The sequence below is a fragment of the Ambystoma mexicanum genome, chromosome 13 (genome assembly GCF_040938575.1).
Source record: "Ambystoma mexicanum isolate Mex_15411 chromosome 13, UKY_AmexF1_1, whole genome shotgun sequence".
NCBI classification, from domain to species: Eukaryota; Metazoa; Chordata; class Amphibia; order Caudata; family Ambystomatidae; genus Ambystoma; species Ambystoma mexicanum.
In genome coordinates, this window is record NC_090938.1 from 390,347,812 (window position 1) to 390,372,106 (window position 24,295).

General features: G+C 48.0%; 1 protein-coding gene across 1 annotated transcript in view; it reads right to left on the reverse strand.

Annotated features, from left to right (window-relative positions):
• LOC138521257 (myosin-7) overlaps nt 1–21,415 on the reverse strand; it is a 67,452-nt gene extending 46,037 nt beyond the window's left edge. The window contains exons 1-12 of the mRNA XM_069633954.1: nt 21,372–21,415; nt 18,494–18,541; nt 17,917–18,125; nt 17,496–17,639; nt 16,234–16,390; nt 15,076–15,103; nt 14,033–14,135; nt 9,821–9,913; nt 9,171–9,234; nt 7,670–7,768; nt 7,303–7,406; nt 5,885–6,023 (exon numbers count right to left, since the gene is read on the reverse strand). Coding sequence (XP_069490055.1) covers nt 5,885–6,023; nt 7,303–7,406; nt 7,670–7,768; nt 9,171–9,234; nt 9,821–9,913; nt 14,033–14,135; nt 15,076–15,103; nt 16,234–16,390; nt 17,496–17,639; nt 17,917–18,117 — 1,132 coding nt within the window. The 5' untranslated portion in view covers nt 18,118–18,125; nt 18,494–18,541; nt 21,372–21,415. The remainder of the gene's footprint in view (nt 1–5,884; nt 6,024–7,302; nt 7,407–7,669; nt 7,769–9,170; nt 9,235–9,820; nt 9,914–14,032; nt 14,136–15,075; nt 15,104–16,233; nt 16,391–17,495; nt 17,640–17,916; nt 18,126–18,493; nt 18,542–21,371) is intronic.
• Between the last annotated feature and the right edge of the window lie 2,880 nt (nt 21,416–24,295).

Genomic DNA, 24,295 nt, shown 5'->3' on the forward strand with positions numbered 1-24,295 from the left:
CAGAGATTTCAGTGCTGAAGAGATATGATCCCTGGCCTTGAAGCCAAAGACAAGTCTTGCAGTCATTTTCTGGATGAGTTGCAGAGGGCGGAGAGTAGAAGCAGACAGATTTAGAAAGAGCCTGTTGCAGTAGTCCAGTGCAGATGGAGATACTGCACACACCACCTACTGCTGGACACATTATTTTAGCCAGTGGGTCTGTGCACAGATGGAGACACTGCCCACACCACCTACTGCTGGACACATTATTTTAGCCAGTGGGTCTGTGCACAGATGGAGACACTGCCCACACCACCTACTGCTGGACACATTATTTTAGCCAGTGGGTCTGTGCACAGATGGAGACACTGCCCACACCACCTACTGCTGGACACATTATTTCAGCCAGAACAGTGTTACAATGCTAGCGTGTAGCTGCTTCTCTGGTAGAAGGGGTAACTCGTTTCAATCCTTTTAAAGAAACCACATTTTAGTCTTCACACGCTCAGTTGATGCTGTGAGGTATAAGGTAATGGAAGGTTACGTTAACCCTTGACTTTAGTCTTCCACAGTGGTGGAAGTTCTCTATCAAACAATATAATCCAAATCTTGTCCAACCAGCAAAATAGGATGCCTTCATCTTAGGGCCTCATTAGGAGTTTGGCGGTATTACGGCCAAATTATTTTACCGTGACTGCATGCTGCAAGCATGTGGTACCTTGAGGCGTCCTCATGATTCTAAGTCATGCGGACCCCTCAGTTAGTCACCATTGGAGAAATGTGATATGATCGCATGGAGAAATAGCACACGTGGTAGTGGTTTTGCATGGAGGAAATATTCAAGGGTTTCAGTACTGAAACGCTAAATTTGGCGGTGTGGTAAAAGTGGAGATAATCGTAATACTTCCATTTTGTTGCAGTGCCACCAAACTATTAATGAGGGCGCTTTTTCTCCAGGGTTCCTGTAGAATGCTTATAAATTCTGGTGCTGGATATGTACAGCCTCACCCTAGATCTACAGGAACCAAGGCTCGAAAGGTTAGTGATTCTACGTAGATGTGTCTGTTCCCAAATGTGTCTGTGTGGCACAATGCCAACTCCATGGCATGGGAGGCCCCTGTCCAAAGTCTGAGCAAGGGACCCTGCCCTACTCGAAGACTGCAGGCATTCCTCGCAATGTGTGGTATGAGTGGTTAAGAAGGAAAAACAGAAGTGAACCATCTGACCAGAGTGGCTTGCAAGCAGCCGGTCAGCAGCGCGTTCCCTTTGGCATGCCACCCTGAGTATCTGGTGGTGTCATTTCGCTACTTTCAGTTTTCCCTTGTTGCAAACAAGTCTATCTCTGCAGGGCCCTCTTCAATCTGAGGGATCTCCAATTCGTGGTCGAATGGTCTGCGTGATGCAGCGTGTCTGCAAGGTTGTCTGATCGTGGGACGCGTTTGGTGATCAAAGAGATCATCATGCCGCTACATGCCTGTGCACCACACAAAGGACATGTAAATGGCAGCAGCTGCATTATTGCAACAGCCAAGAACATCATCTAACATGAATATATCTGCAGTAGCAATCCTCTCCGTCTTGGGATCCAAGCACATGCTTCCTTCCCATGGTTATGTGATGCATCTTGAAAAGAAGTTACAACTTTTCCTGTAATGACCACTAGGTACGTGCTGGCCTGAGGTCAATGGCAAACTGTTCATGTTTTGAATGAAAGGAGTGTCTGTGCTTGCTTGTAAGACTTCCTGCTGGGGGCACATGCAAAAATGTGAGTCCTGATGTAATGCCTCCATTGAGATCTTTAATAATCTTTGGGACAGATGTGGTCTCTGGCAAGTGGCATATTCTTAATTAGAGGTCAACTGCGCCTGCTGCATGATGTATGTTAAGGATGGAACTGGGCAGGGCTATCCCTTCTTGACCAATTGTTCTCTGGGCCCCCTCTTGCTATGTCTTCCTGGTCAGTGCTTCAATGGCTTCCTACTGTTGGCTACCCTACCAAACAGCTGTGGCGTTGGCCACTGGGTGGCAAGAAGACAGTCTTTTCCTCTCCCGGCATGGGCAAGGACTTGTGCTAGACTCAGAGTTGGCGGCCCTCTGCCTTGCTGCCGCTGGAAGTACTAAGAGTGCCATTACTAGCTCGGCGGCAGGAGAAGAAATGGTAGTACAATGCCAGAAATGGAATCTCTGGCGCTTTCCCACACCACCCAATTGGGAGACTGGTGGCGAAGTGGAGGGATGGCCCCCAGCACGTGGCTGGAGGCCATTCCTCCACTTGGCCTGAGAATAGTCGGATTAACAGCGGTCGAACTGCAGCTCTGAGTCAAGCCACGCAAAATCCCAATGGAGTCATATGGGGAGGTCGACAGATTCACCACCAAACTTGGAAGGAGGCCCGAAAGGTTTGGGCTTTTGCACAGGTCTTCGAGCTGGAGTATTTCAAAGTCGAGATTTCAGGATCCTAATTTTAGCTCCCACTCCCTTTCCGGGGTCTTTTTCCGCTTGAGATCATAACCGTTTTCAGGTCGAAGCCAATGAGGCTGGCGGCTTGCAATGGCATGCAAGGGCCTCACGGCGAGTATGGGGAGGGGGAGGGGGGAACGAAAAAAAGCATGAAGTATTTTAAATACCATTCGTTTTAACAATAGCGCCTAATTATTAGTAAAGAGCAGATGGGATAGTTACAGCATGGGGTACAGAGGAAATACTATATAGAGAATACAGCGGGCATTCACCCCAGGCAGTACAGAACTTGCTATGTACCCCAAGGGGGAGATATGCCAAGGGATCCCAGATTATGATTAGGCTGCATTTTGAAACCAAGTGGTATTTAAAATAACACACGTGTCTACTGTCACCACCACCCTCCTAACAAGGGCCTTGCACTCGAGGCTGTGTCGCTCAAGCGACAATGTATTGGCGCTGTTGACACGGCATGGGGTGTGTCGTGGGACTTGTCTGGGTATCAGTGACTTTTCAGTGAGCTTTGGAAGCGCTTCCTATTCACCCCCGCTGCAGGCTGCCTGCCCCCTGCACTATGTGCTATTGGCCGGCAGCCCCAGTCGACTTTATTGAAGACTTAGGGCCATAATCATTCAGTATGAAGTTGCTGAATGCCATGGGCACCCAGGCACAAACTCCTTTGTGCGAAGGTCTGAGGGCAGGGGGTTGGGGGGCGGGAGGGGGTTGACAAAAGAAAGGGGTAAGCGCATTGCAATCGAGGGTGGGCTCTCTAAAGGGCATGCGGCTGAACTGTGCTGGCATGGCCTACAGCAGGAACCGATGACTTGGACCAGGGCCACCTGCCCCAAACAAACAATACATCACGAGGCGCAGGCCTTCCGGCCACGCAGCATGCATGTTCCCAATGGGTCCCGGTTGCATCCAGTCTACATCCTGTATGTAAAACTCCATCCGGTTTAGTTTCCAAATAAACGGATGTCTGTAAATGAATCGCTTTCTGGCTTGTGATATTAGCCATTCAATCAGCAGGAACATCCCATTCTGTGAATAAACGACCCTGGCCCAGTGTGCTTAATATTCAAGTGCTCACTGGAGGCTTCCACTCCCTGCTGTCTGCCTCTCGCGTGATGACCCGTAGCTACTTACCTCCTGCAAGGAAGGACTAATAGTACGTACATATTCCCTATGGATGCACCAGTCTTCTCAAATTCAAGGCCATATCACTTCAAACGTGCCAGCCAAAGACAGACCTCCAGGGATTGGCTTATCCCAGACATTGTAAGGCCCAGGAGGGCAACCACGAGAAAGGGAAGGAGGACACAATGCACCAATGTAAGCGAGTTGCCACTTTGCATAAAATCAAAGGGCATTTTGGGAAAATTCGAATGAACACACAATTATATATAGGGCATATTGGTGATTCAAGCCTGCAACCCTTCTGAGCACATAACCCGCGCTGGCCTTTCAGCTGATTTCATTTATGATAACACCCTACCAGTGGTGGCAAAGTACGAGTAATATGCACTCATTCGGAGAGAATTGTTGAGAATTGTTCGTGAGAGTCAGGTGCTGGCTGTCCTGCTTCAGCAGGCAGGTGGATCCTGCACACATTTCTGTCACAGCAGAAAACTCACCAGGTGCTACAGGGATTGAGGGAGCCCTAGTAACACCCACGGTTCTGCCCGGGCTAGCACCAGCCCCCTTAAAGCCCTGCGTGCATGAAGGAAGTACAAACTATTATTCATGCAAAAACCACGAAGTGCAAGGAAGATGGCCACCATGCGAAGGGAGTGAGCTAAATCCATTTTCTATCGCCATGGTGGGGGCCAAAGCCTCAAAGGAAGAAGGGAACCAGACGTGGTGGGCAGTAGCTAAGCTCATGTAGATTCAAGGGTGGGAGGGAGGGTCAGGAGTGAACACTGGTTGGGGGGGTCAAAGAAGGGGAGTGAGGCTGAGGTAAAAGCGACAGACAGCGGATGTTAAGAGTGTGCAATGAGGAACGCAGGCTGAAACCCGTGTTCCTCGACAGCTATGTCTGGCACCTACTCCCAGGATGCTAAATATTCTATATGTTAAAGGGTCCTGCCCCTCCGCTGTCTGACTGCTGCCCTGTTTTTCTTCCTCATAGCACACATAATCAGTGTGGTGCTGCCCCTTTAAGGGACTAGCACGCGGCGGAATGACGTTGCACTCCGCTGTGTGCCCTATGAATAAAAGGGGCGTTCCCGGCCTGGACAGCAAACTCAACTGGGAAAGCCACATCGAGAATACTCAGCAGAAGGCAACAGGAAAGATGGCAGCGCTGTACCCACTCCTGAAGAGCAAGTCCATGCCCCTCCGGACAAAGATCAACGTCTACAAGGCGATCATCAGACCAACCCTGACTTATGCCTCCCCAGCATGGATGACCTGCCATGAGCGACACCGGAAGAGTCTTCAGATAGTCCAGAACAAGGCCCTGCGGATATCGTCTGGAGCTCCAATCTTCACAAGGATAGCAGACCTTCAAAGAGACCTGGACATCGAGATGTTGGACGAACATCTAGCGAAGCTGAGTAAGAACTTCTGCCAAGAACTGGATCAGAACCCGAACCCTCTGATCAGAAGACTCACTGCCACCATTGCAAACCCCTTCGACCGCTACCCGCGGCTCATCACTGCAAAGACCCTGTGAAACCAGCCATACTGTGACAAGACCACACAGACGAAGAAGAATACAAACCCACGACTACACACTCAACCTGAGAAGATGGAGTAATGAGGCTCAAGCCTCGGTATCCAAAAATCACCGCTGATGGATAAAAATCTATCAGAAAGAAGAAGAACAAGCACGTCAGTGAGACCGGGGAGCCCGAGCCTGACCCATGTGAGTTTCTGGTGCAGCGGGGGCCTGGGGCTCACGGAACAACGCAGTGGCATATGTCTCTTCTGAAATAAATTCACTCTGGTGTGATCACATGAGAATCCCGCCTTTTTTGTGTTATCTTCATACCTTTCATTTTACACAAATCACAAGTGCGCACTGTTGTGTGGTTACGCTAGGCCAGGTCCTGAAGGGGGGAACACATATAGACTCAAGGCAGAACGTACATGGCGTGATTTCCACAAGCCAACCAACCTCACTAATCATTCAGTGAACTTCAAAAATATTCAGTAAAAACAATCTGAAGATGTCGTCGCTGTGTCGGGCATTGTGGGAAGTGGATGCACGTTTGTGCGAAGTCAGAGAAGTTGTTACGCGCCTCCGGCGCAAGGATACATTTCTAGCTTCGAGAACAATAAGGTGTGATTTCCCAGATCAAGCACCAGGTGGCGCCATTATGCACAGCATGTGGCTTCGCTCTGCACAAATGTCATCAAACGCAAAACACATGCAGCGTGCTTATGATATCACAAACGGCGTAGACCGCGCAGATCACAAGAGAGAGTATATTTCGACACCCACCTTCGGTGCCGTCGGGCTCTGCCTGCTCCTCGCGCTGTTTCTGCTTGAACTTCATGTTCCCAAAGTGCATGATGGCGCCGGTGAGTTTATACATGGAGTTCTTCTCATCCTGCGTGAAGCCCAGGACATCGAAGGCACTCTGCAAGAGCAAAAAGTGGGGGACTGAAGGGCTTCATCGAAACTGGGGGGAGCCCACGTAGGTCTGCTAAAGTGCCTAATACTACTGCTATGAACCACCCCCTGCTAAACTGATCCTGCAGCCCCACGCAGCTCTCTCCCGCCTTGCCGCGCGCATTGCATTGATCTGCCATTGCCCCTTGATTCGGATCTGCAGTTAGTACCTATGCCACTGCAAATTGAATTTGCTTCAGGGTTCAGCGTATAATTTGCTTCCTATACTGCTGCTGGTCGCGCCTCTCCCTCAAGAATTGACCTCCCCGCCCCCCCCTCCCCTCCTCAGGGCAGCGTCTTCCCTCTCAGGGGCTGGCCCGTTGCTCCTTCATGGTGTGTGATAATCCTTGTCCCCTTTCTTCTGCTCTTCTTCCCTCTGTGTTTGACTTGCCAGCCTAAAACCCTGGCACCTAGACCTCCACCCAATTTCTTGCACTCAAAGGCTCAGTTTTTCTTCCTTTTTAGGGTCTGTGCCACCCTCCCTAGAACCCACCCTCCTCTCTCGCAGCCTCCAATTCCCTCATCACAGCATAAGGCTCCCTGCCACATGGTCTGCCACATGCCCTCAAGGCGTGTTTCTGTTTTCCCTCAGGAACTAAGTTCCTCTTTCACAGGACTTAGGACCTGGCCTTTACCCCTTCCTTAGAACCTGCCCCTCCTCAAGACCAAGATCGCTACTATATCGAGGCTTGGGTCTACCCTCTTTCAGCTCTGGGGTCTCCCCTTCCTTATGCCCTGTGTCACCCTCCCCGGGCGCCCGGGTCCCCACTACATCACAACCCAGGTCCTGCCAGTCTCAAAGCCTAGATCTCCCCTTTTTCTGTGCGTAGGGCTTTCTGTGTACCTCCGGCGACCCTCCTCCTTGGGCCAGAAGTCACCATGTCATCAGCAACCGCACGCTCTAACCCTAACCTGAGCCTATGGGGCTTCCTTTCTTAAGATCCGTTTCCTCCCTCCGGTAGGTTCTGGGCTTTTTGTCCCACATGGCCTAATCTTTCTCCCCTCAATGCTTGCTCTTTTTGCACCCTCAGGTTCTGCCCTCTTCCCTAAGTTGGAGTTCCATCCCCCAGGACCTGGTCTCTTACCTCAGAACATCTCCCCTCCTTCAGAAACTCAGCCATTTCTCTAGGAGTTGTCTTCCCCTCATCATGTTGTCCCCCTCCCTCCTCAGGATCCTGCCTCCTCTAGGCCTCCCTACTCCCCTAGTGCTTGGGCACTTTGCTTGCTACTCGGCAGAAGAGACTTACGTCGGTGGCCATCAGCTCCTCGGCGTCATCTATAGAAGCCACAGTGGTCTCGCCCTGGGAGATGTAGGCATAGTCGTAGGGGTTGTTAGTGACCAGCATTATATCTGACAGGAGGGAAAATAAGCCAACATATAAGAGGAGGGTCAAAAGAGGGTGAGAACCCCCACTCCTATTCCTCAATATTACACAGGCCAGTGACCCCCATCCTGGAATACTCTCTTGGAAAGTAAACAGATTAAAAGTGACTTGTCACTCCACCAATGCGCTTCACTGACTTTTGGCGTATACCAAAGGAAGTGGTGGTGCAGCAGGCCCTTCCTCCTCTACCGAGGGGAAGAGGGATGGTCACATGAAAAGATCTGGTTACCTAGCAACTCCGGCTTCTTATTGGAGAGAATCTGGTAGAAGATGTGGTAATTCCGCTCGGATTTCAGCTGAAAAATGCAGCGAGACTTCTCCAGGAGATCTTGGGAGAGAAGACAAACATTACTCTGTGTGTGTGGACTCTACACCAAACGGCCAGCGTGCATCTTCCTGCCCTTAATATCAGATGTTAGACCTCTCTCTGTGCGGACTCTACACCAAATAGCTGCCACGAATCTTCTGTTTGGACTCTACACCAAATAGCTGCCATGAATCTTCTGTTTGGACTCTACACCAAATAGCTGCCATGAATCTTCTGTTTGGACTCTACACCAAAGGGCTGTCATATATCTTCCTGCACTCCACTTCCGAGGTTAGGCCACTTTCTGAGCGAATTTTACACACCGCACCTTCCAGCTACCCCAGTCCATTACAATAGGTAATAAGCAACGCATTGAATCTGCTTGAGAACAAGGCTTATCCTCCACTGAACACCTTCTTCTCCTATCCTCAGTCCTTTCAAGCAAACTTTGCATCGCCCCAGAATCGCCTGTTCAATCAATATTGTACTTTTCCCTGATGCTCTATGTACAGGCACCCCATGATTTTTAGTGGTGAGATCATGATAAATAGATATAATTAAGTTGCTCCATTTTCCTTTAATAACGCATGTGGGACAATGTAGTTGCCACCACACCAGTAATTTCAACATTAATAACTTGGTTCCTATAAACATATTTGATCTATGGAAACCATGTAAGCACTCAGACTCTTTGCCAACCCACTAAATACAAAAGCATAGGCTTGAGAAAGATGGCTGTAGAGAAAATGGATGCTAGGAATTGTCCTGACATCATAACAAGTATTAGACATCTTCCAATCTGGGCTCATCACAAAATGGCCGCCTGGGGCCCTTTGAACACTTCCTCTTAATTGTGTACAAAGTCCCATTTTTGTTGTAGAACACGGGTGCAGTGGTTTGTCAGACACTAGTGGAATTCAGGGACTACTCAAGACATGTAGCGAGGAGGACACACAGTGTATGGATGGAGGGGTTGGGCCAAACCTGAAGAAATGCGGCCCAGTGACAATCACTGTGGCCTTTTTGTGAAGTAAAAGGAGAGTCCTGCCTGGCTAATCTGTCAAAATACCACACTTACGTCACAGAAGGAACACCACCCACTGCCCGTCAGTCAGAATTTAATTCTACCATTAAAGAGAGGTGTGCATTAGGATAGGCAGGTTTTCATACTGGAGGGGGAGAATGGCTCCTCATGGGCTGGCGGTCAATACCATTTCATTGCTTAATAGGAGGTAAGGGGTGCATCGAGATCTGGAAGGAGTCCCAGGTGTGGTGATTGCACTTCCATGCCCCTACCCTAACTTGACCACTGAAAGTGAGCTTTCCCTCCATTTCCAGAGTCGAAGCCCAAAGGCTCCTCCTACATGCCTAGATGGTGCAGGTCGTGGTTCAAAAAGATCTCCAACCCCTTTGTTCCACTCACATGTTTCTATGTCTGCAGATGCCAGCTTTCCGGTTGCCCCAAAATGGATACGAATGAACTTGCCCTAGAGGTGGAAAGGAATAGAAGGTGGAGAAAAAAGGGGCAATCATATTAGGAGAAGGAAAGAGGGGTAGCAGGAGGAGCAGGAGGGAGTGAGGCAGACGGGGAGGAAGGAGAAGGAGGAATGTTGTAAATTGGCGATAGAAAGAGAGACGGGGAAACAGAGAGGCGATTGAGAGATAAAGTAAGAGGGTAAGAATGAAGGGAGAGGAAAAGGTGGAGATAAAAAAGATACAGAGAGTAAGGTGAGAAACATCAAGGAAGATGGACATTTGTGTCAAAGTTATTCCCTGCAGCTTTGTAGTTAATACAAGTACTGCTGTCCATTTCACTTCGACCAATAAGCACCGGTTTCCCTTCTACACACACACTTCCAAAAGCTCCTTACATAGATCAGAACACTGATCACGTGCTGCTGAGATCTGGGTTCAACCTTCTTATATACAAGCAGGGCAGACTTTGCCTTTCATCCTTCACAACCTGGTATTTACAACATTACAAAAGGCCAAATGTAGGACAGCAGGCACTATACATGAAACTATGACTACAGGCACTCGCTCACTGAATGTTTAGACTTGGAAGATACTCACAAAGCGAGAAGAGTTGTCGTTTCGCAGGGTTTTGGCATTGCCGAAGGCCTCCAGCGCTGGGTTGGCCTGGATAACTTGATCTTCAAGTGTGCCCTGAGGGTGAAGAAGAAAGAGGGCAGATAAAGAACGGGGCTTCGGGAGAGGGTTTGGTAGGAGAAGGGAGAAGGGTAAGTGGAAGAGAGTTGGGTTGGCATTGGATACATTCTGTCTGGTCGGGGGAGAAGATGGATGGGAAGGGCTTTATTTGGGAAGAAGATTGGAATGGCATATGATGTTACAAGCTGATAACTGGGTGGGTGCAGGTTTGATTGGTGGACGATATGAAGAGGACGAAGTTGAGGGATGGGATTCGTGGGAAGAGTTTTGCAGGAGGAGATAGTTCTATAGATCTGGATTGGCAGGAAGAAGCTTTGGTTGGCAGAAGGTCAGGAGGGCATTTATTGGGTGGGTAGATGAATTTTAATTTTATATTTATGTATTTAAAATGAATAACACACCATCACACCAGGCCCGTAGGCAGCAGGGCGCTAAGACCTACAAAAATCACGGAGATGAATCTAAACAAGCATAGACTCCAAAGGACAATACCAGTGTAAAAAAGAGGGCGCTGAAAGTCAGACGCTCAAGAATAAAACTAAGGTTTTCAGGGACAGTTTAAAAATGTCCAGTGAAAAAATACTCCTAAAATCGGGAGGCAATGTGTTCCATAAATTGGGCGCTGCAGCATAGAACGCGCCTCGACTGACCCGGGCCAATTTAGTCCTGGGACCCAATAGAAGGTTGGAGTTATTTGATTACAGGGTCCTGCGATTGGGAAGTTTAGTGAGGCTTTCAGACATATACTCAGGACTTAAGCCAAATAAGCATTTTTGGGTGATAGTCAGCAGGCGATATGAGATCCTGGTGTCGATTGGAAGCCATTGCATTTCGCTTCTGGCTTCTGATACGTGTTCACGTCTGCCTAGCCCTTCCGTCGTCCGTACCATACTATTTTGAATGACCTGAAGCTTGGCAACGTCCCCCTTACCTATGCCGTATAGAAGACTGCTAGAAGAGTCTAACTTGGTGCCGATGATGTCCCTAGCAACGGTGGCACAATTTTTCTAAGTGACAAACAGGGGTACCTGAGTTAGACGTTTGATGTAGTAGGCCGCGGTAGAGACAAGACTATTAATCTGCGCTCTCATGTTCATCTGTTGATCGAAGTAGACCCCCAAAGTGTTCATCTTTGGGAGAGTGGCTGTCTTACAGCCTGCAATAACAAAATGTTGATAATCGGAACTGAGAATTCTTAGCCTACAAGCTGTGCCAGCGATCATAAGTTCCGCTTTTGCATCATTTGGATCCAGGCCATTCTTCACCATCCAACATTGAATAAGGGATGTACCTTTTTTAAGTCCCTGAGATCTTTTTCATAGAATAAATCGAGTTGGGATTCAGAAGGTAGGAAAACAGAAATATTGTGCTTCCTTGAATTTCATTATCGTAGCCCTTTTAGTCGCTGCCTTCCATTTTCCTTCGGTATGCTTGTCTGGCCATATGACAAACCCCTTGTAGTAGTAATAGTAATCCTGATAATTGTAGATTAAAATAATATGTCATCAGTACAAAAAGAAAACATTTAATGATCCACAATGATCAGAGATCAGTATATAACCATATTCAGCAATTCTACATAACATGAGCAACCCTAAAAGGAGCCAGGCACCAACATACCCTGGGAGTGTGGACCACATAAGGTAGAGATAAGCAACACGACACAGCGTAAAGTCCAAGAGCTTCACTAATATAACCAAAGACGTAGCACAGGCACATCAATGGCACTTGAGAAAGAAAAGAAAATACATAGGTGATTCTACTGATGTCGTAAAGAAAGATGGTGACACGGGAGAGGAACTCCAGTTCCTTCGATTTAGGGATAGAGGAAGACGGTGAAGCCTTTAACTGGTTATCAGTTGCCTAGCGTGACAGGCATACAAACAAGGTAAACAGGTAGCGGTATTGCATGAAGGGCAAACACGCTTTCACTGTGGATGTAGAGCATTCTGCATTCAATAGAATGTTTTCCATTATTTATTTTATAATTCTTGATAACTAGAGTCTCAGCCTGTTACTGAAGTTAACATCATTGAAATGGTTTGATAACTCAGCCGCATATAATCGTGTACAGATAATTGACCAAAAGGGAACTTAATCTGTCATCCAGATTTAGTAAATCCTTCAGGAAAATCCTAGAGAGCACCACATTGTCATCAAGTCAAACAGCTAATCCCATCTGGATGGAGCAAGCTGGCGTGCACAAGCTAAAGGTTTCAAATCGGTCTTCGAGATACAAGAGTACAAAAGTGGCAGTGGTAGACTCCATTGCCACCAATTCAATTTTTTACTAAATCATGCTCCGCTTTGACAAAAGGGGTTGAGGAGCGCAGCCCGCACACCCGAGCGGCATATGTGCCGCTTCTACAAACTTTAGCCCCAGAAACCTTTCGGGCACAAACAATAGCATGTTCATAAAAATTGGCTAAACAATACAGAATATCTAGGTTGATCCTAATTTGCAAGGATATTTTTTCAACTTGATTTTTCGAACTCAACACTGTTAGTGGAAAAGCCTGGAGCCACATTCCAATCTCTTTGATAGAATATAACAGGAGATGGCTGACTCTTAATTATCATAATGCATGATTCTACAAGTATCCAGTATCCATATATCAATTTCTGTTGCGCAACCGTGGTCGTTCTGGTGAGCAGGCGTCACCAATGGAGGCCAGTAAAGGAACCAGCCTACATGGCCTACACGATCATGACCAGGGGTGTTGCTAGAGCTGGAAAAGATCAGGGGCTAAGCTAATGTCAGGACTGGCAGGATTCGGGTCTGGCTATATCCTTTTGGTTGTAGCCCCGGAGCTTCCATCCAGGCCTGCAACCAAAAGACCTGCGGCTATAACCCCTTTAGCCCCCCCTAGCAACGCCTCTGCGATCATCTATTTCATTCGATCACAAATTCAATAATAAGGAGGCAATGCCAACCACGCAGGGCCGCCTAGGCCTGTTTACTGCCTGAGGATAAGAAGTAAATCCCAAATGATTCACATCATTCCCAAGAACCTGCCGCTCCACCTTATCAAAGGCCATCGGCAAACCCATGAAGGCCAAGCCCTCTTGACCTCATAGTACTTGTTGATGATTAATGACCGACTGGGGCGGTGCTTGACTGTTCCCAGCGAGGAACCAAACCCTAACAGAATGTTGTGTTCAATGATCCTGCCGTCTCTTCGGTATTGATTACCTTCACTAATAAGTGACTCAAAGAAATGGTTCCAAAACATTTCAGGTTACTAGGGAAACCTTTTTTTGAAAATGGGGACAATAGCACAGGTCAACCCAGTTGTGGTCAGGGCTAGAGTTGACAAAACTGCCTGTAATGCATTCAACAAGAGTAGGGCCCAAAGAGGGTGGATCATTTTATGTTGGTCTCCAGGGCAACAATCCGGGTTAGGTGCTTTTAGGAACTTATTTGAGCTAAAATATTCTTGACTTCAGTTACATCCAGTTTTTTGGTGAGGGACCTCAAATTAGATAGAAAAACTGGAGCCATCTTACTGAAATGGCATTGCAGTTCAGCAGCATTGCCAATACAGGCACCCTCAAAAGAGTAGGGCACAGAACTGTTTAGAGTCCTCACTGGAGCTCTATGACTGAGCTGCGTCACAGCTATTTCGTTCTGCCAGCTGATGGTCTCTCGTAACAGTCATCTTACTATTAAACCTTTTCAGTGCTCTTTCTCCCTCGGATGTTCAAATTATGTAATCAAACAATCACCCTCACAGCCAATGGTGAGACGCTATCAAAAATAGGGCCAGGGAATTGATTTGCCGGCCTGTGAATCGGTTGGATGGAAACAAGGTGCGTGGGGGAATGTGTAGGGATATGGGGTTATCTGCAGAATGCATGTGGTTGGGTACCAGTTAGATTTCCAGGTGGGCGGGTAAATAGGTGTTTGGGTGAGGACTGAAGGAGGTGAGAGTGGAAACACGTGTATAGGCGTGTTATAAATGCATATCATATCAAAGGGTGGAATGGGAGGGTGGAGAAAATGGTGGATGAGGAGGTCGATGTGTGGGAATATGGTTGCATGGTGAAGAAGTCTGCAGGGGGTGAAGGATGGCCATATAAGAAGAGACTGCTCGGAGTACTCCCCGGAGCACCCACCTTGCCGCTTGGTTCCTTTTTGCGATCGCCGATGGCAGCAATCACTGCAAAGTACTGAATGACCCTCTTGGTGTTCACAGTTTTCCCGGCCCCGGATTCTCCGCTGTGAAGGGAAAAGGGGAGGTGATTTAGCAGGGCGCATAGGGGGAACACAACAGTGGTACAGTGGTGCAACGACCATTGGGCAGATTGGGCTTTAGCAAACCTCCCCCCCCCCTCCAAAATGTTGGATTATATCGACCTGACCTGCTGACCTACAGATCCCATAGCAGGACAGAACAGGACACAGACAGTAAACACTGCCTGTGATTGCACAGTTAACAAAGGCCCAGCAATTACTAATGCAAAACATGTCATTGTTGGCAACTGGATTTGTATGCATACACTTTTAGGCAATTGAAATAGTCATGGGGTGATAGTGCTTGCATGTCGGGGGAGTGATTGGAAGGGTAGGGGGGCCGTAGAAAGAGGCGTAGCCAGGATTGTCTAAGAAGCGGGGCCTGAAGCTAATGTGGTTGGGAAACCGCAGTGACATTGTCATCAGTAAATGCCCACACAGTGCTGCTGAGTGGGCATTTACAGATTTTGGGTGGGCCTTGCCCGCTCAGGCTCTACCCTGTCTACGCCTGATAGATGGCACATTCTCAAAGCAGCCCTTAAGTGCGTGGCTTCAGACGTGAAGGAGAGAGTTAACTGCTTGTAACATGGAGGCTTTACCAGAATAGTTTCATTAGAATGTGTAAAGAAGTTAGATGCCTCCACACAAGAAAGTTTGCCCCTCCCCATAGTCTGTGAAGTTAACCCGTGAAGTTAACCCTGCTCCCAACATTTGAAGGGTTAGCCTCCCCCTCCCCCCCACCAACGTTGTAGTCTAATCGCACCCCTGAGTACGAGCACCCAAAGAGCAGACACCAGCAAGCAACACTTTGGTCAAAGAGTTAAGAACTGTTACGAGTGTTAGGGAGGGAAGCAGTGGCGAGATGGAGAGGAGGCAGCAGTGGAAAGGGAAAAAGAGGGAACCGACTGAGAAGGGAGGAACTCACGTGATCAGGATGGACTGATTTTCTCTGTCTGCAAACGAGAAGAATAAAGAGAATTAGAAAACGTATTGGGGCGTCTTCCTCGCGGCACGGCACTGTGGACAATCAATGGCAGTTTGAGGGGTTGTGGGAAAGGACAGTGACCAGGCCGCGTGACCGCGCCCCTTCTCAGAGACACTGTCTAAGACTCTAAGTCATATGCTTCGAACATTCGAGTGGCCGTTGTCAACACCATGGCGAGCCACAGGGCCTCTGGCAGAAAAACACGTCTGCAACATCCCCACTTCCGTTGCCCAACAACAAGGAGTTCAAGGTTCTGGCTCCAGGGCCTGTTACCCAGAGACGGCCAAAGCTTGTTACTTTTCACCCATAAATACAAGCATAACGGTTTGGAGTAGAACTCATAACCCACTCTAAAGGGACACAGTTACATCCTAATGTATGGTTACCCTATTTAGAAAGCGTTTTGAGAAGTGACCCTTTACTCATCAAGCATGGTTTAGCCAACCGTTAAACGCAGTTGATGATAAAGAAACTGCTGGCAATCGAACCGTTACATAACTCGGGAGTTTTTGCGTTGTTTATGTCCCATGGTATCTGTGTGAGTGGCCTCTTAATGTATGCCATACTACAGAAGCCTCATGCTTACCTCCAGGGGTGGCATACGGGGTGGAGGTCCCCTTTGTCTGGTTTCTCCCATCTGTCATTTACGCCCTTCACCTGTATGCCCCCAACATCAGAGTGGGGAGAGACCAAGGTTGGTCGCCAGAAACCCAAATATTAATAGATGGAATTGGACTTGAGCTGGCCTCCCCTTACTGATCTTCAAAAACAGAAAAAGTATGCAATAGAAGGGGAGAGTGAGTGAACGAATGGGATATGCCATAAAAATACTGCCAGGCAGAATGAAAAGGATGACCCCTGATGGCCATGAACGCAGTCACACCACAAAAGGATGCGCGCGACGTAGCGGGCAGCGCTGGGAGACCACAGCACACAAACACTGATTTTACATTCTCACAATGCTGGAGAGACAGAGAAAAGAAAGCTTAGCCTGAGATTAAAAAAACACAAAGTGCAACATCCTGGGGAATGGATCGAATGACATCTTCCCTCTTCTTCCCGGAGGTCGTTCTGGTAGCTTCTGGAGCAAGCACTTACCCGTAAGCATGGACTGATAGGCATTGTCAGAGATGGAGAAGATGTGAGGCGGCGCCTCCGATCTCTTTTTGCCCCGGTAGGCACCGACCACCTCTGCATTGTACACAGGCAGCCACTTGTAGGGGTTGATGGTTACGCAGAAGAGCCCAGAGTAGGTCTGCAGTGAGAGTAGAAAGAAAGAAAGAAAGAGGTCATGGCTATAGTCTTCTCCGAGGACATTTCCTCCAAGAAAACATGGAAACATCGCTAGGTGAGACCTCTATGGTCACAGGGACAAAAATGTGGCAGTCCCATTCAGTTTGGATGCAATAGGTTTAGGACTGCAGTGCCTCGGGTAAACACTATGGGTGTCTCTGCGCCAGGCAAAGCTTCGCCTGTGAAGGCCTGTGCAAACTTGCCAATTCACCATCGACAGGTTGGAGGCAAAATCACCTCATCCCGGTTACTGCCAATTCTCCGGGATAAGCAAGGACGGAGGGCTAAGGAGCCCAATAGTGAAATCACTGGCCAAAATCCTATGAGCGACTGGTCCCCCTACAGCCTTAAATGGTATCCAGCCATTGTTTCGAATGCATTGTTTCGAATACCACATTTTCGAAAAAAATGCATCTAAAAAAGGATTTATTTTTTTTAGGTAAAGGTTTCCTTTTTTTTTTACTATAGTGGTTTTTAAGGGGTAAAAAAAACAGGGGTTGGGGGACCTAAAAAAAAGCATTTTTTCGATGTATTTTTTTCGAGACTTTGCCATTCGAAACAATGTCATTGGAAACTTTCACTAGGAACCACTTAAATCATGTAATTCATCAAGCCTACACTCTTGTGTTTGCAGGGAAATCTTTGTGATAATCCTGCTTCGGGTTAATGCAATTCATCTGGATAAAGATTGGTCCCGTTTCTGGGATATCCTCATTTCTAATCCCCTAACAAAAGTTAGAATCATCTTGCCCAGTGTGTGGTCTTGGCCGATGAAATACCATCTAAGATCCCGACTAGCATGCAATGCCTTTCGAAACCATCACCCCTAAAGGCAGACGGTTCAGTCTCCCGCTCCCAAAGGTGGACGGTTATATAGAGTTTTGTCAGCGATGTCTTATCTCATCACATTCAGAGGCACACGGTGTGATCCATTCTATGGCATGAACTCCAATGGGCGCCAATGCAAGGAAAAAGTGAACTATCGACCTTGGTCTGAATTTCTGTCACGGTCACTCCCAAGGTCAGATGGCATAAAGCAAAAGGTAGGGGGTGTGCGGGGTACTCACGTAGATCATCCATGATGCGTAACGCTCTTTGAGGTTATACAGCACGGCGGGTTCGTTTAGAAAGGTCAACATAGCCATGTCCTCGATCTTGTCGAATTTTGGAGGGTTCTGCTGCATGACCTGTATTTCCTTCACCGTGACAGTCTGTAAGGATGCAGACAGGGATGAGATGAGGGGGAGAGAGGTGAGGAGAAGGTGAGAAGATGTGCAGAGAGAAAAGGTGGGTGAGAATGAGCTCCATGCCGAAGAAGCAGGTGCCCCGGCAGACCTTCTATAAGACCACACATAGACCTCTCTGGTGACCAGCAGGCCCTGGAAACCCTCCTTAGATAGTACCATTTCCCTCAAAGTCTCCAATCCCTTCACATAACCCCACCTGCATCCATACACAGATGAAGTGTTTACCGTTATCCACCCTTACCTTGCCGCCCTCTGTTTCGGCAGTGACTTTGTCACCGTCCCTGCTGATGATTTTAGCCTTCACATACTCGTCCTTGTCATCGGGAACAAAGACTTCCTTCTTCATGTCGAAGGCTCTGGTCGACATCTCCAACCGCTCCTTGTCCGACTTGCGGAGAAAGGAGGCAGCGGGGCCGAACACAGACATCTCTGCATCACCCATGATGGAGTCTGCCGGAAGAGAATGGGTGAAACAGAGACAACAAAAAGAAGTATTATCTAAACGAATGATTTCGGGACTAGGCAAGTGCAGTCATGTAATGCAGACGAACATACATGTATGGAAACGTGTTCACAGACCACTGCCAACTGGGAGATTGGATGGCTCTGCAGATTGATGCAGGGGCGTGGGGCCTTCCACTTGCATGCCAAGAGGAGAGGGAATAGTAGAAGAGGCCAAGCAGTGGCAGGAAATACATCCTTCACTAAGCCCAATTTCACACCCAGGACCACAGACACTCACTCTAAAAGGCTCAATCAGTCATTAGGCACACAGACATGACTGATCATTGAGAGCTGATCACCCACAGATTACTGACCTTTCCTGGGAGGACGCAGAGAGGGGGGAGGCGATGGTCTGGGAACCCCTGCTGGGAAAAGAGAAAGTTCATAGCAATAGACACCAAAAGTCAGCATAAGACTGGATGGGCCAGGAGGGGTCTTTTCATAGCCTTCTTTTTCAAAGGCTGCACTTTAATCGTTCAGTTTGGGGAGTCATGAATGTGACCAGTGTTTTTTTAATGGGGGGTCCCTCCCTCCCGTATCACCCTATTACACACCCCACCCTCTCATCCCCCTATTCCCCTAATACTACATGCACATATACATGTACATGTAAATGGAACTGGACGAATTCGACCAAAACTACACGAACAAAGTGCAGACTTTAAAAAGAAGTCTTTAAAAACAAGTATTACGGAGGATTGATATAGGCACACTCCATTAAACAGCCTTCGATTGAGGCACAAGACCACTTAACCGAAGAGCCAACGAGTGAGGGCGCCAGCACGCTCAACACAACACCAGCACACGCAACATAACATCCCATGAGGGCACAAGACCACCTAACAGAAGAGCCAACGAGGACACCAGCACACTCAACATAACATCCAATGAGGGCACAAGACCACCTAACCGAAGAGCCGAGTGAGGACGCCAGCACGCTCCACACAACACCAGCACACGCAACATAACATCCCATGGGGGCACAAGACCACCTAACAGAAGAGCCAATGGGTGAAGGCACGAGCACACTCAACATAACATCCAATGAGGGCACAAGACCACCTAACCGAAGAGCCAACGAGGGCAACAGCACATTCAACATAACATCCGATGAGGGCACAAGACCACCTAACAGAAGAGCCAACGAGGGCAACAGCACACTCAACATAACATCAGATGAGGGCACAAGACCACCTAACAGAAGAGCCAACGAGGGCAACAGCATACTCAACATAACATCCAATGAGGGCACAAGACCACCTAACAGAAGAGCCAATGGGTGAAGGCACGAGCACACTCAACATAACATCCAATGAGGGCACAAGACCACCTAACCGAAGAGCCAACGAGGGCAACAGCACACTCAACATAACATCCGATGAGGGCACAAGACCACCTAACAGAAGAGCCAACGAGGGCAACAGCACACTCAACATAACATCCGATGAGGGTACAAGACCACCTAACAGAAGAGCCAACGAGGGCAACAGCACACTCAACATAACATCCGATGAGGGCACAAGACCACCTAACAGAAGAGCCAACGAGGGCAACAGCACACTCAACATAACAAACTAGGCATAACTGATGATGGCAAGAGGAAACAAAATGAAAGGTGGGCGATGAACAACCAGCCTCACTAACACAGCCCACCAAGTGAGGACTTGAGGACGCTTGCCCTTAGAGTCCACAATTGTTGAGTAAATGAGCACACATGAACTGCGAGCTCCTGGGTGAGGGATTGAGCACGCTAGAAATAATTGCCCACGTGACCAGATGCCAGTACACTCAACCTAGCATACTAGCCCTTCAGAGTACACACACACACACACTGGCATACCCTACATTGTGGACATACGCAAAGTCAACAATGCATCTCTAAGGGTGACAATGAACACAGTGAACAAGGCTTGAGCGCCCTATTTGTATCCCCACAGACAGACACACTAGCCACATGTTTTCACTATCATATTCACAGCCACTCACACTCTCTGCGCCCCCGCGCCCATGCACACCATTCCCACTCACTTCCTCACACGCACACATTCATCCTAACTTATGCATAGAATTGCATGCTCCAATTCCTACCAATGGAACTCACTCCTAGTCTCCGCTCATCATACTCACCCCACCTAACCCCTCATATGCATGCTCACACTAGCGCCTATCGCCACGCTCACAGATGCAGAATTACACCTACCCCACACATTTCCACACGTATGCACCTCCCACACGCTCACGTCCACTTTCACTCCAATCAACAACTCACAACAGAGCCACTCAGGCACAACCCCCTACTAGCTACACTCACACCTACATTTTCTTTACCTAGGGGGCCAGACGTCCCGGTTTTGCTGGGACTGTGCTGGTTTTTGGTGCTCTGTCCCCCTTTCTCAAGACTATGTTTCCATTGGAAACTGCAGTGCTCCCGGTTTTTGGTAGTCGGTCTTTATAGCTGGGAGGCAGGAATGCACAATCTGACACAGAAGAAATGCTGCATTTTACAATTTAAGATAGTGTCAGTTTGTGATAAAGTAATTATACGATGTATTTTTTTGAACAGTAACACTTAAACCCCCTTCTCCTCCAACCGCTACTGAAGTGTAGAGCCTTGACAGCCACTTTCAATAGTTAGTCCTACCTTTATGTTAGTTGCCCTGTGCCGGTTTTTTACTCTTAAATCTGGTCACCCTACCTTCACCCTTTCTTCGTCGTTATCGCCTTGTCCGGAAGCATCTTCTACACTATCACAGATACTCCGAGATTAATTCACACACACGCCAGCAAGTACACTCCTCACCACTCTCTGGGGGTGCAACAAGGCAAGCAAGGCCAACACGATGGCAGTTGGGGCTTCCAATGCACAAACAAAACACACATCGACTCACACAGTCACGCCAATACCCGACCGATGTTCTCTGCACACGAGCTCTCACTCATTGTGTGTCAGCAGAACACAAGGACACCACACACACAGGCACACTGTCTTCCATCTTCCTATTTTTACATATACGTGGGCACAAATACACGCACGCACAAACACAGAGATAGCAACAGACACATACGTGTCCACAAATACACACACGCGGAAATAGCTCACACCACATAATACACGCACATGCAAACACACAAAGACCAGGAGCTATGCACATACACACACAGATGCCAGTCTACACACTTAGACACACCTACCTGGAGCTGTGCAGAGAGAGGCGAGGGATGTGATGGCAGTTGGTGCAGGACCTGCCCTTTATACGTGGTGTCTGGGCCCCCATCCTGGCCCCCACCCCGGGTCAGGATTCCAGTGCCCTGAGCCCCCCTGACCCATTATCGCCTATGAGGGGAACAATTGGAGCCGGCGTCATTGTTCTGGCACGGTGCTGACAGACAACAGGTTCAAGGCAGATAGGCTCCGAAATATTCACATACCAGGGGTGCCAGGGACGTCCAGGCTGGGGAGGGCATCTGTGTAAGAGGAGAGGAGAAACAATGAGAGCAGCAAGAGCAGGCTCAGATTCCCAAAACTCAAAGGGGAGCCGACCACGACGAGAGGGACCGTCAGGAGCGAACGATAGAGAGGGACAGTCCGGCTGGGAAACGGAATTGTGCCATGGGACAGAACAACAGAGAGGGACAGACGGGCTGGAAAACAGAATTATGCCATGGGACGAGAACAATAGAGAGGGACAGTCCGGCTGGGAAACGGAATTGTGCCATGGGACAGAACAATAGAGAGGGACAGACGGGCTGGAAAACAGAATTATGCCATGGGACAGAACAATAGAGAGGGACAGACAGGCTGGAAAACACAATTATGCCACAGGAACAGAACAATAGAGAGGGACAGTCTGGCTGCAAAACAGAATTATGCCATGGGACGAGAACAATAGAGAGGGACAGTCTGGCTGCAAAACAGAATTATGCCACAGGAACAGAACAATAGAGAGGGACAGACAGGCTGGAAAACACAATTATGCCACAGGAACAGAACAATAGAGAGGGACAGTCTGGCTGCAAAACAGAATTATGCCATGGGACAGAACAATAGAGAGGGACAGACGGGCTGGAAAACAGAATTATGCCATGGGACGAGAACAATAGAGAGGGACAGTCTGGCTGCAAAACAGAATTATGCCATGGGACAGAACAATAGAGAGGGACAGACAGGCTGGAAAACACAATTATGCCACAGGAACAGAACAATAGAGAGGGACAGTCTGGCTGCAAAACAGAATTATGCCATGGGACAGAACAATAGAGAGGGACAGTCCGACTGGAAAACAGAATTATGCCATGGAACAGAACAATAGAGAGGGACAGACAGGCTGGAAAACAGAATTATTCCATGGTCCAGAACAATAGAGAGGGACAGACAGGCTGGAAAAGAGATTATGCCATGGGGCAGAACAATAGAGGGGGTCAGAGAGGCTGGAAAAAAGAATTATGCCATTGGACAGAACTATAGAGAGGGACAGACAGGCTGGAAAAGAGATTAAGCCATGGGGAAGAACAATAGAGAGGGACAGACAGGCTGGAAAAGAGATTATGCCATGGGACACAACAACAGAGAGGGACAGTCCGGCTGTAAAACAGAATTATGCCATGGGACAGAACAATACAGAGGGACAGTCAGGCTGGATAACAGAATTATGCCCTGGAGATAGAACATTAGAGAGGGACAGTCAGGCTGGAAACATAATTATGCCATGGGGGACAGAAAAATAGAGAGGGAGAGACAGGCTGGAAAAGATATTATGCCATGGAACAGAAAAGTACAGAGGGACAGACAGGCTGGAAAAAGAGATTATGCCACGGGACAGAACAATAGAGAGGGACAGTCAGGCTGTAAAACAGAATTATGCCATGGGGACAACACAATACAAAGGGATAGACAGGCTGGAAAACAGAATTATGCCACGAGCACAGAGCAATAGAGAGTGACAGTCAGGCTGGAAAACAGAATTATGCCATGAGGACAGAAAAAACAGTGAGGGACAGTCAGGCTGGAAAACAGAAGTATGCCATGAGCACAGAGCAATAGAGAGGCACAGAACAATAGAGAGGGACAGACAGGTTGTAAAACAGAATTATGCCATGGGGATAGAACAATAGAGAGGGACAGTAAGGATGGAAAACAGAATTATGCCATGGGGGACAGAAAAATATAGAGGGAGAGACAGGCTGGAAAAATAGAATTATGCCACGAGCCCAGAGCAATAGAGAGGGATAGTCAGGCTGGAAAACAGAAGTATGTCATGAGGGACAGAACAATTGAGAGGGATAGTCAGGATGGAAAACAGAATTATGCCATGGGGGAAGGAACAATAGAGAGGGAGAGACATGCTGAAAAATAATATTATGCCATGAGCACAGAGCAATAAAGAGGCAAAGAACAATAGAGAGGGACAGACTGGCTGGAAAACAGAATTATTACATGGGGACAGAACAGTTGAGAGGGATAGTCAGGCTGGAAAACAGAATTATGCCGTGGGGACAGAACAATAGAGAGGGACAGTCAGGCTGGAAAATAGAATTATGCCATGGGGATAAAACAATAGAGAGATATAGTCAGGCTGGAAAACAGAATTATGAAATGGGGACAGACCAATAGAGTGGAATGGTCAGGCTGGAAAACAGAATTATGCCATGGGGGACAGAACAATAGAGAGGGATAGTCAGCTGGAAAACAAAATTATGACATTGGGGACAGAACAATCGAGAGGGACAGACAGGCTGGAAAACAGAATTATGCCATGGGGACAGAACAATAGAGAGGGATAGCCAGCTGGAAAACAGAATTATGCCGTGGGGACAGAACAATAGAGAGGGACAGTCTGCCTGGGAAATAGAATTATGCCATGGGGATAAAACAATAGAGAGATATAGTCAGGCTGGAAAACAGAATTATGCCATGGGGACAGAACAATAGAGTGGAATGGTCAGGCTGGAAAACAGAATTATGCCATGGGGACAGAACAACAGAGAGGGATAGACATGCTGGAAAATAGAATTATGCCATGGGGACAGAACAATAGAGAGGGACAGTCAGGCTGGAAAACAGAATTATCCCATGGGGGACAGAACAATAGAGGGGGACAGACAGGAAAACAGAATCC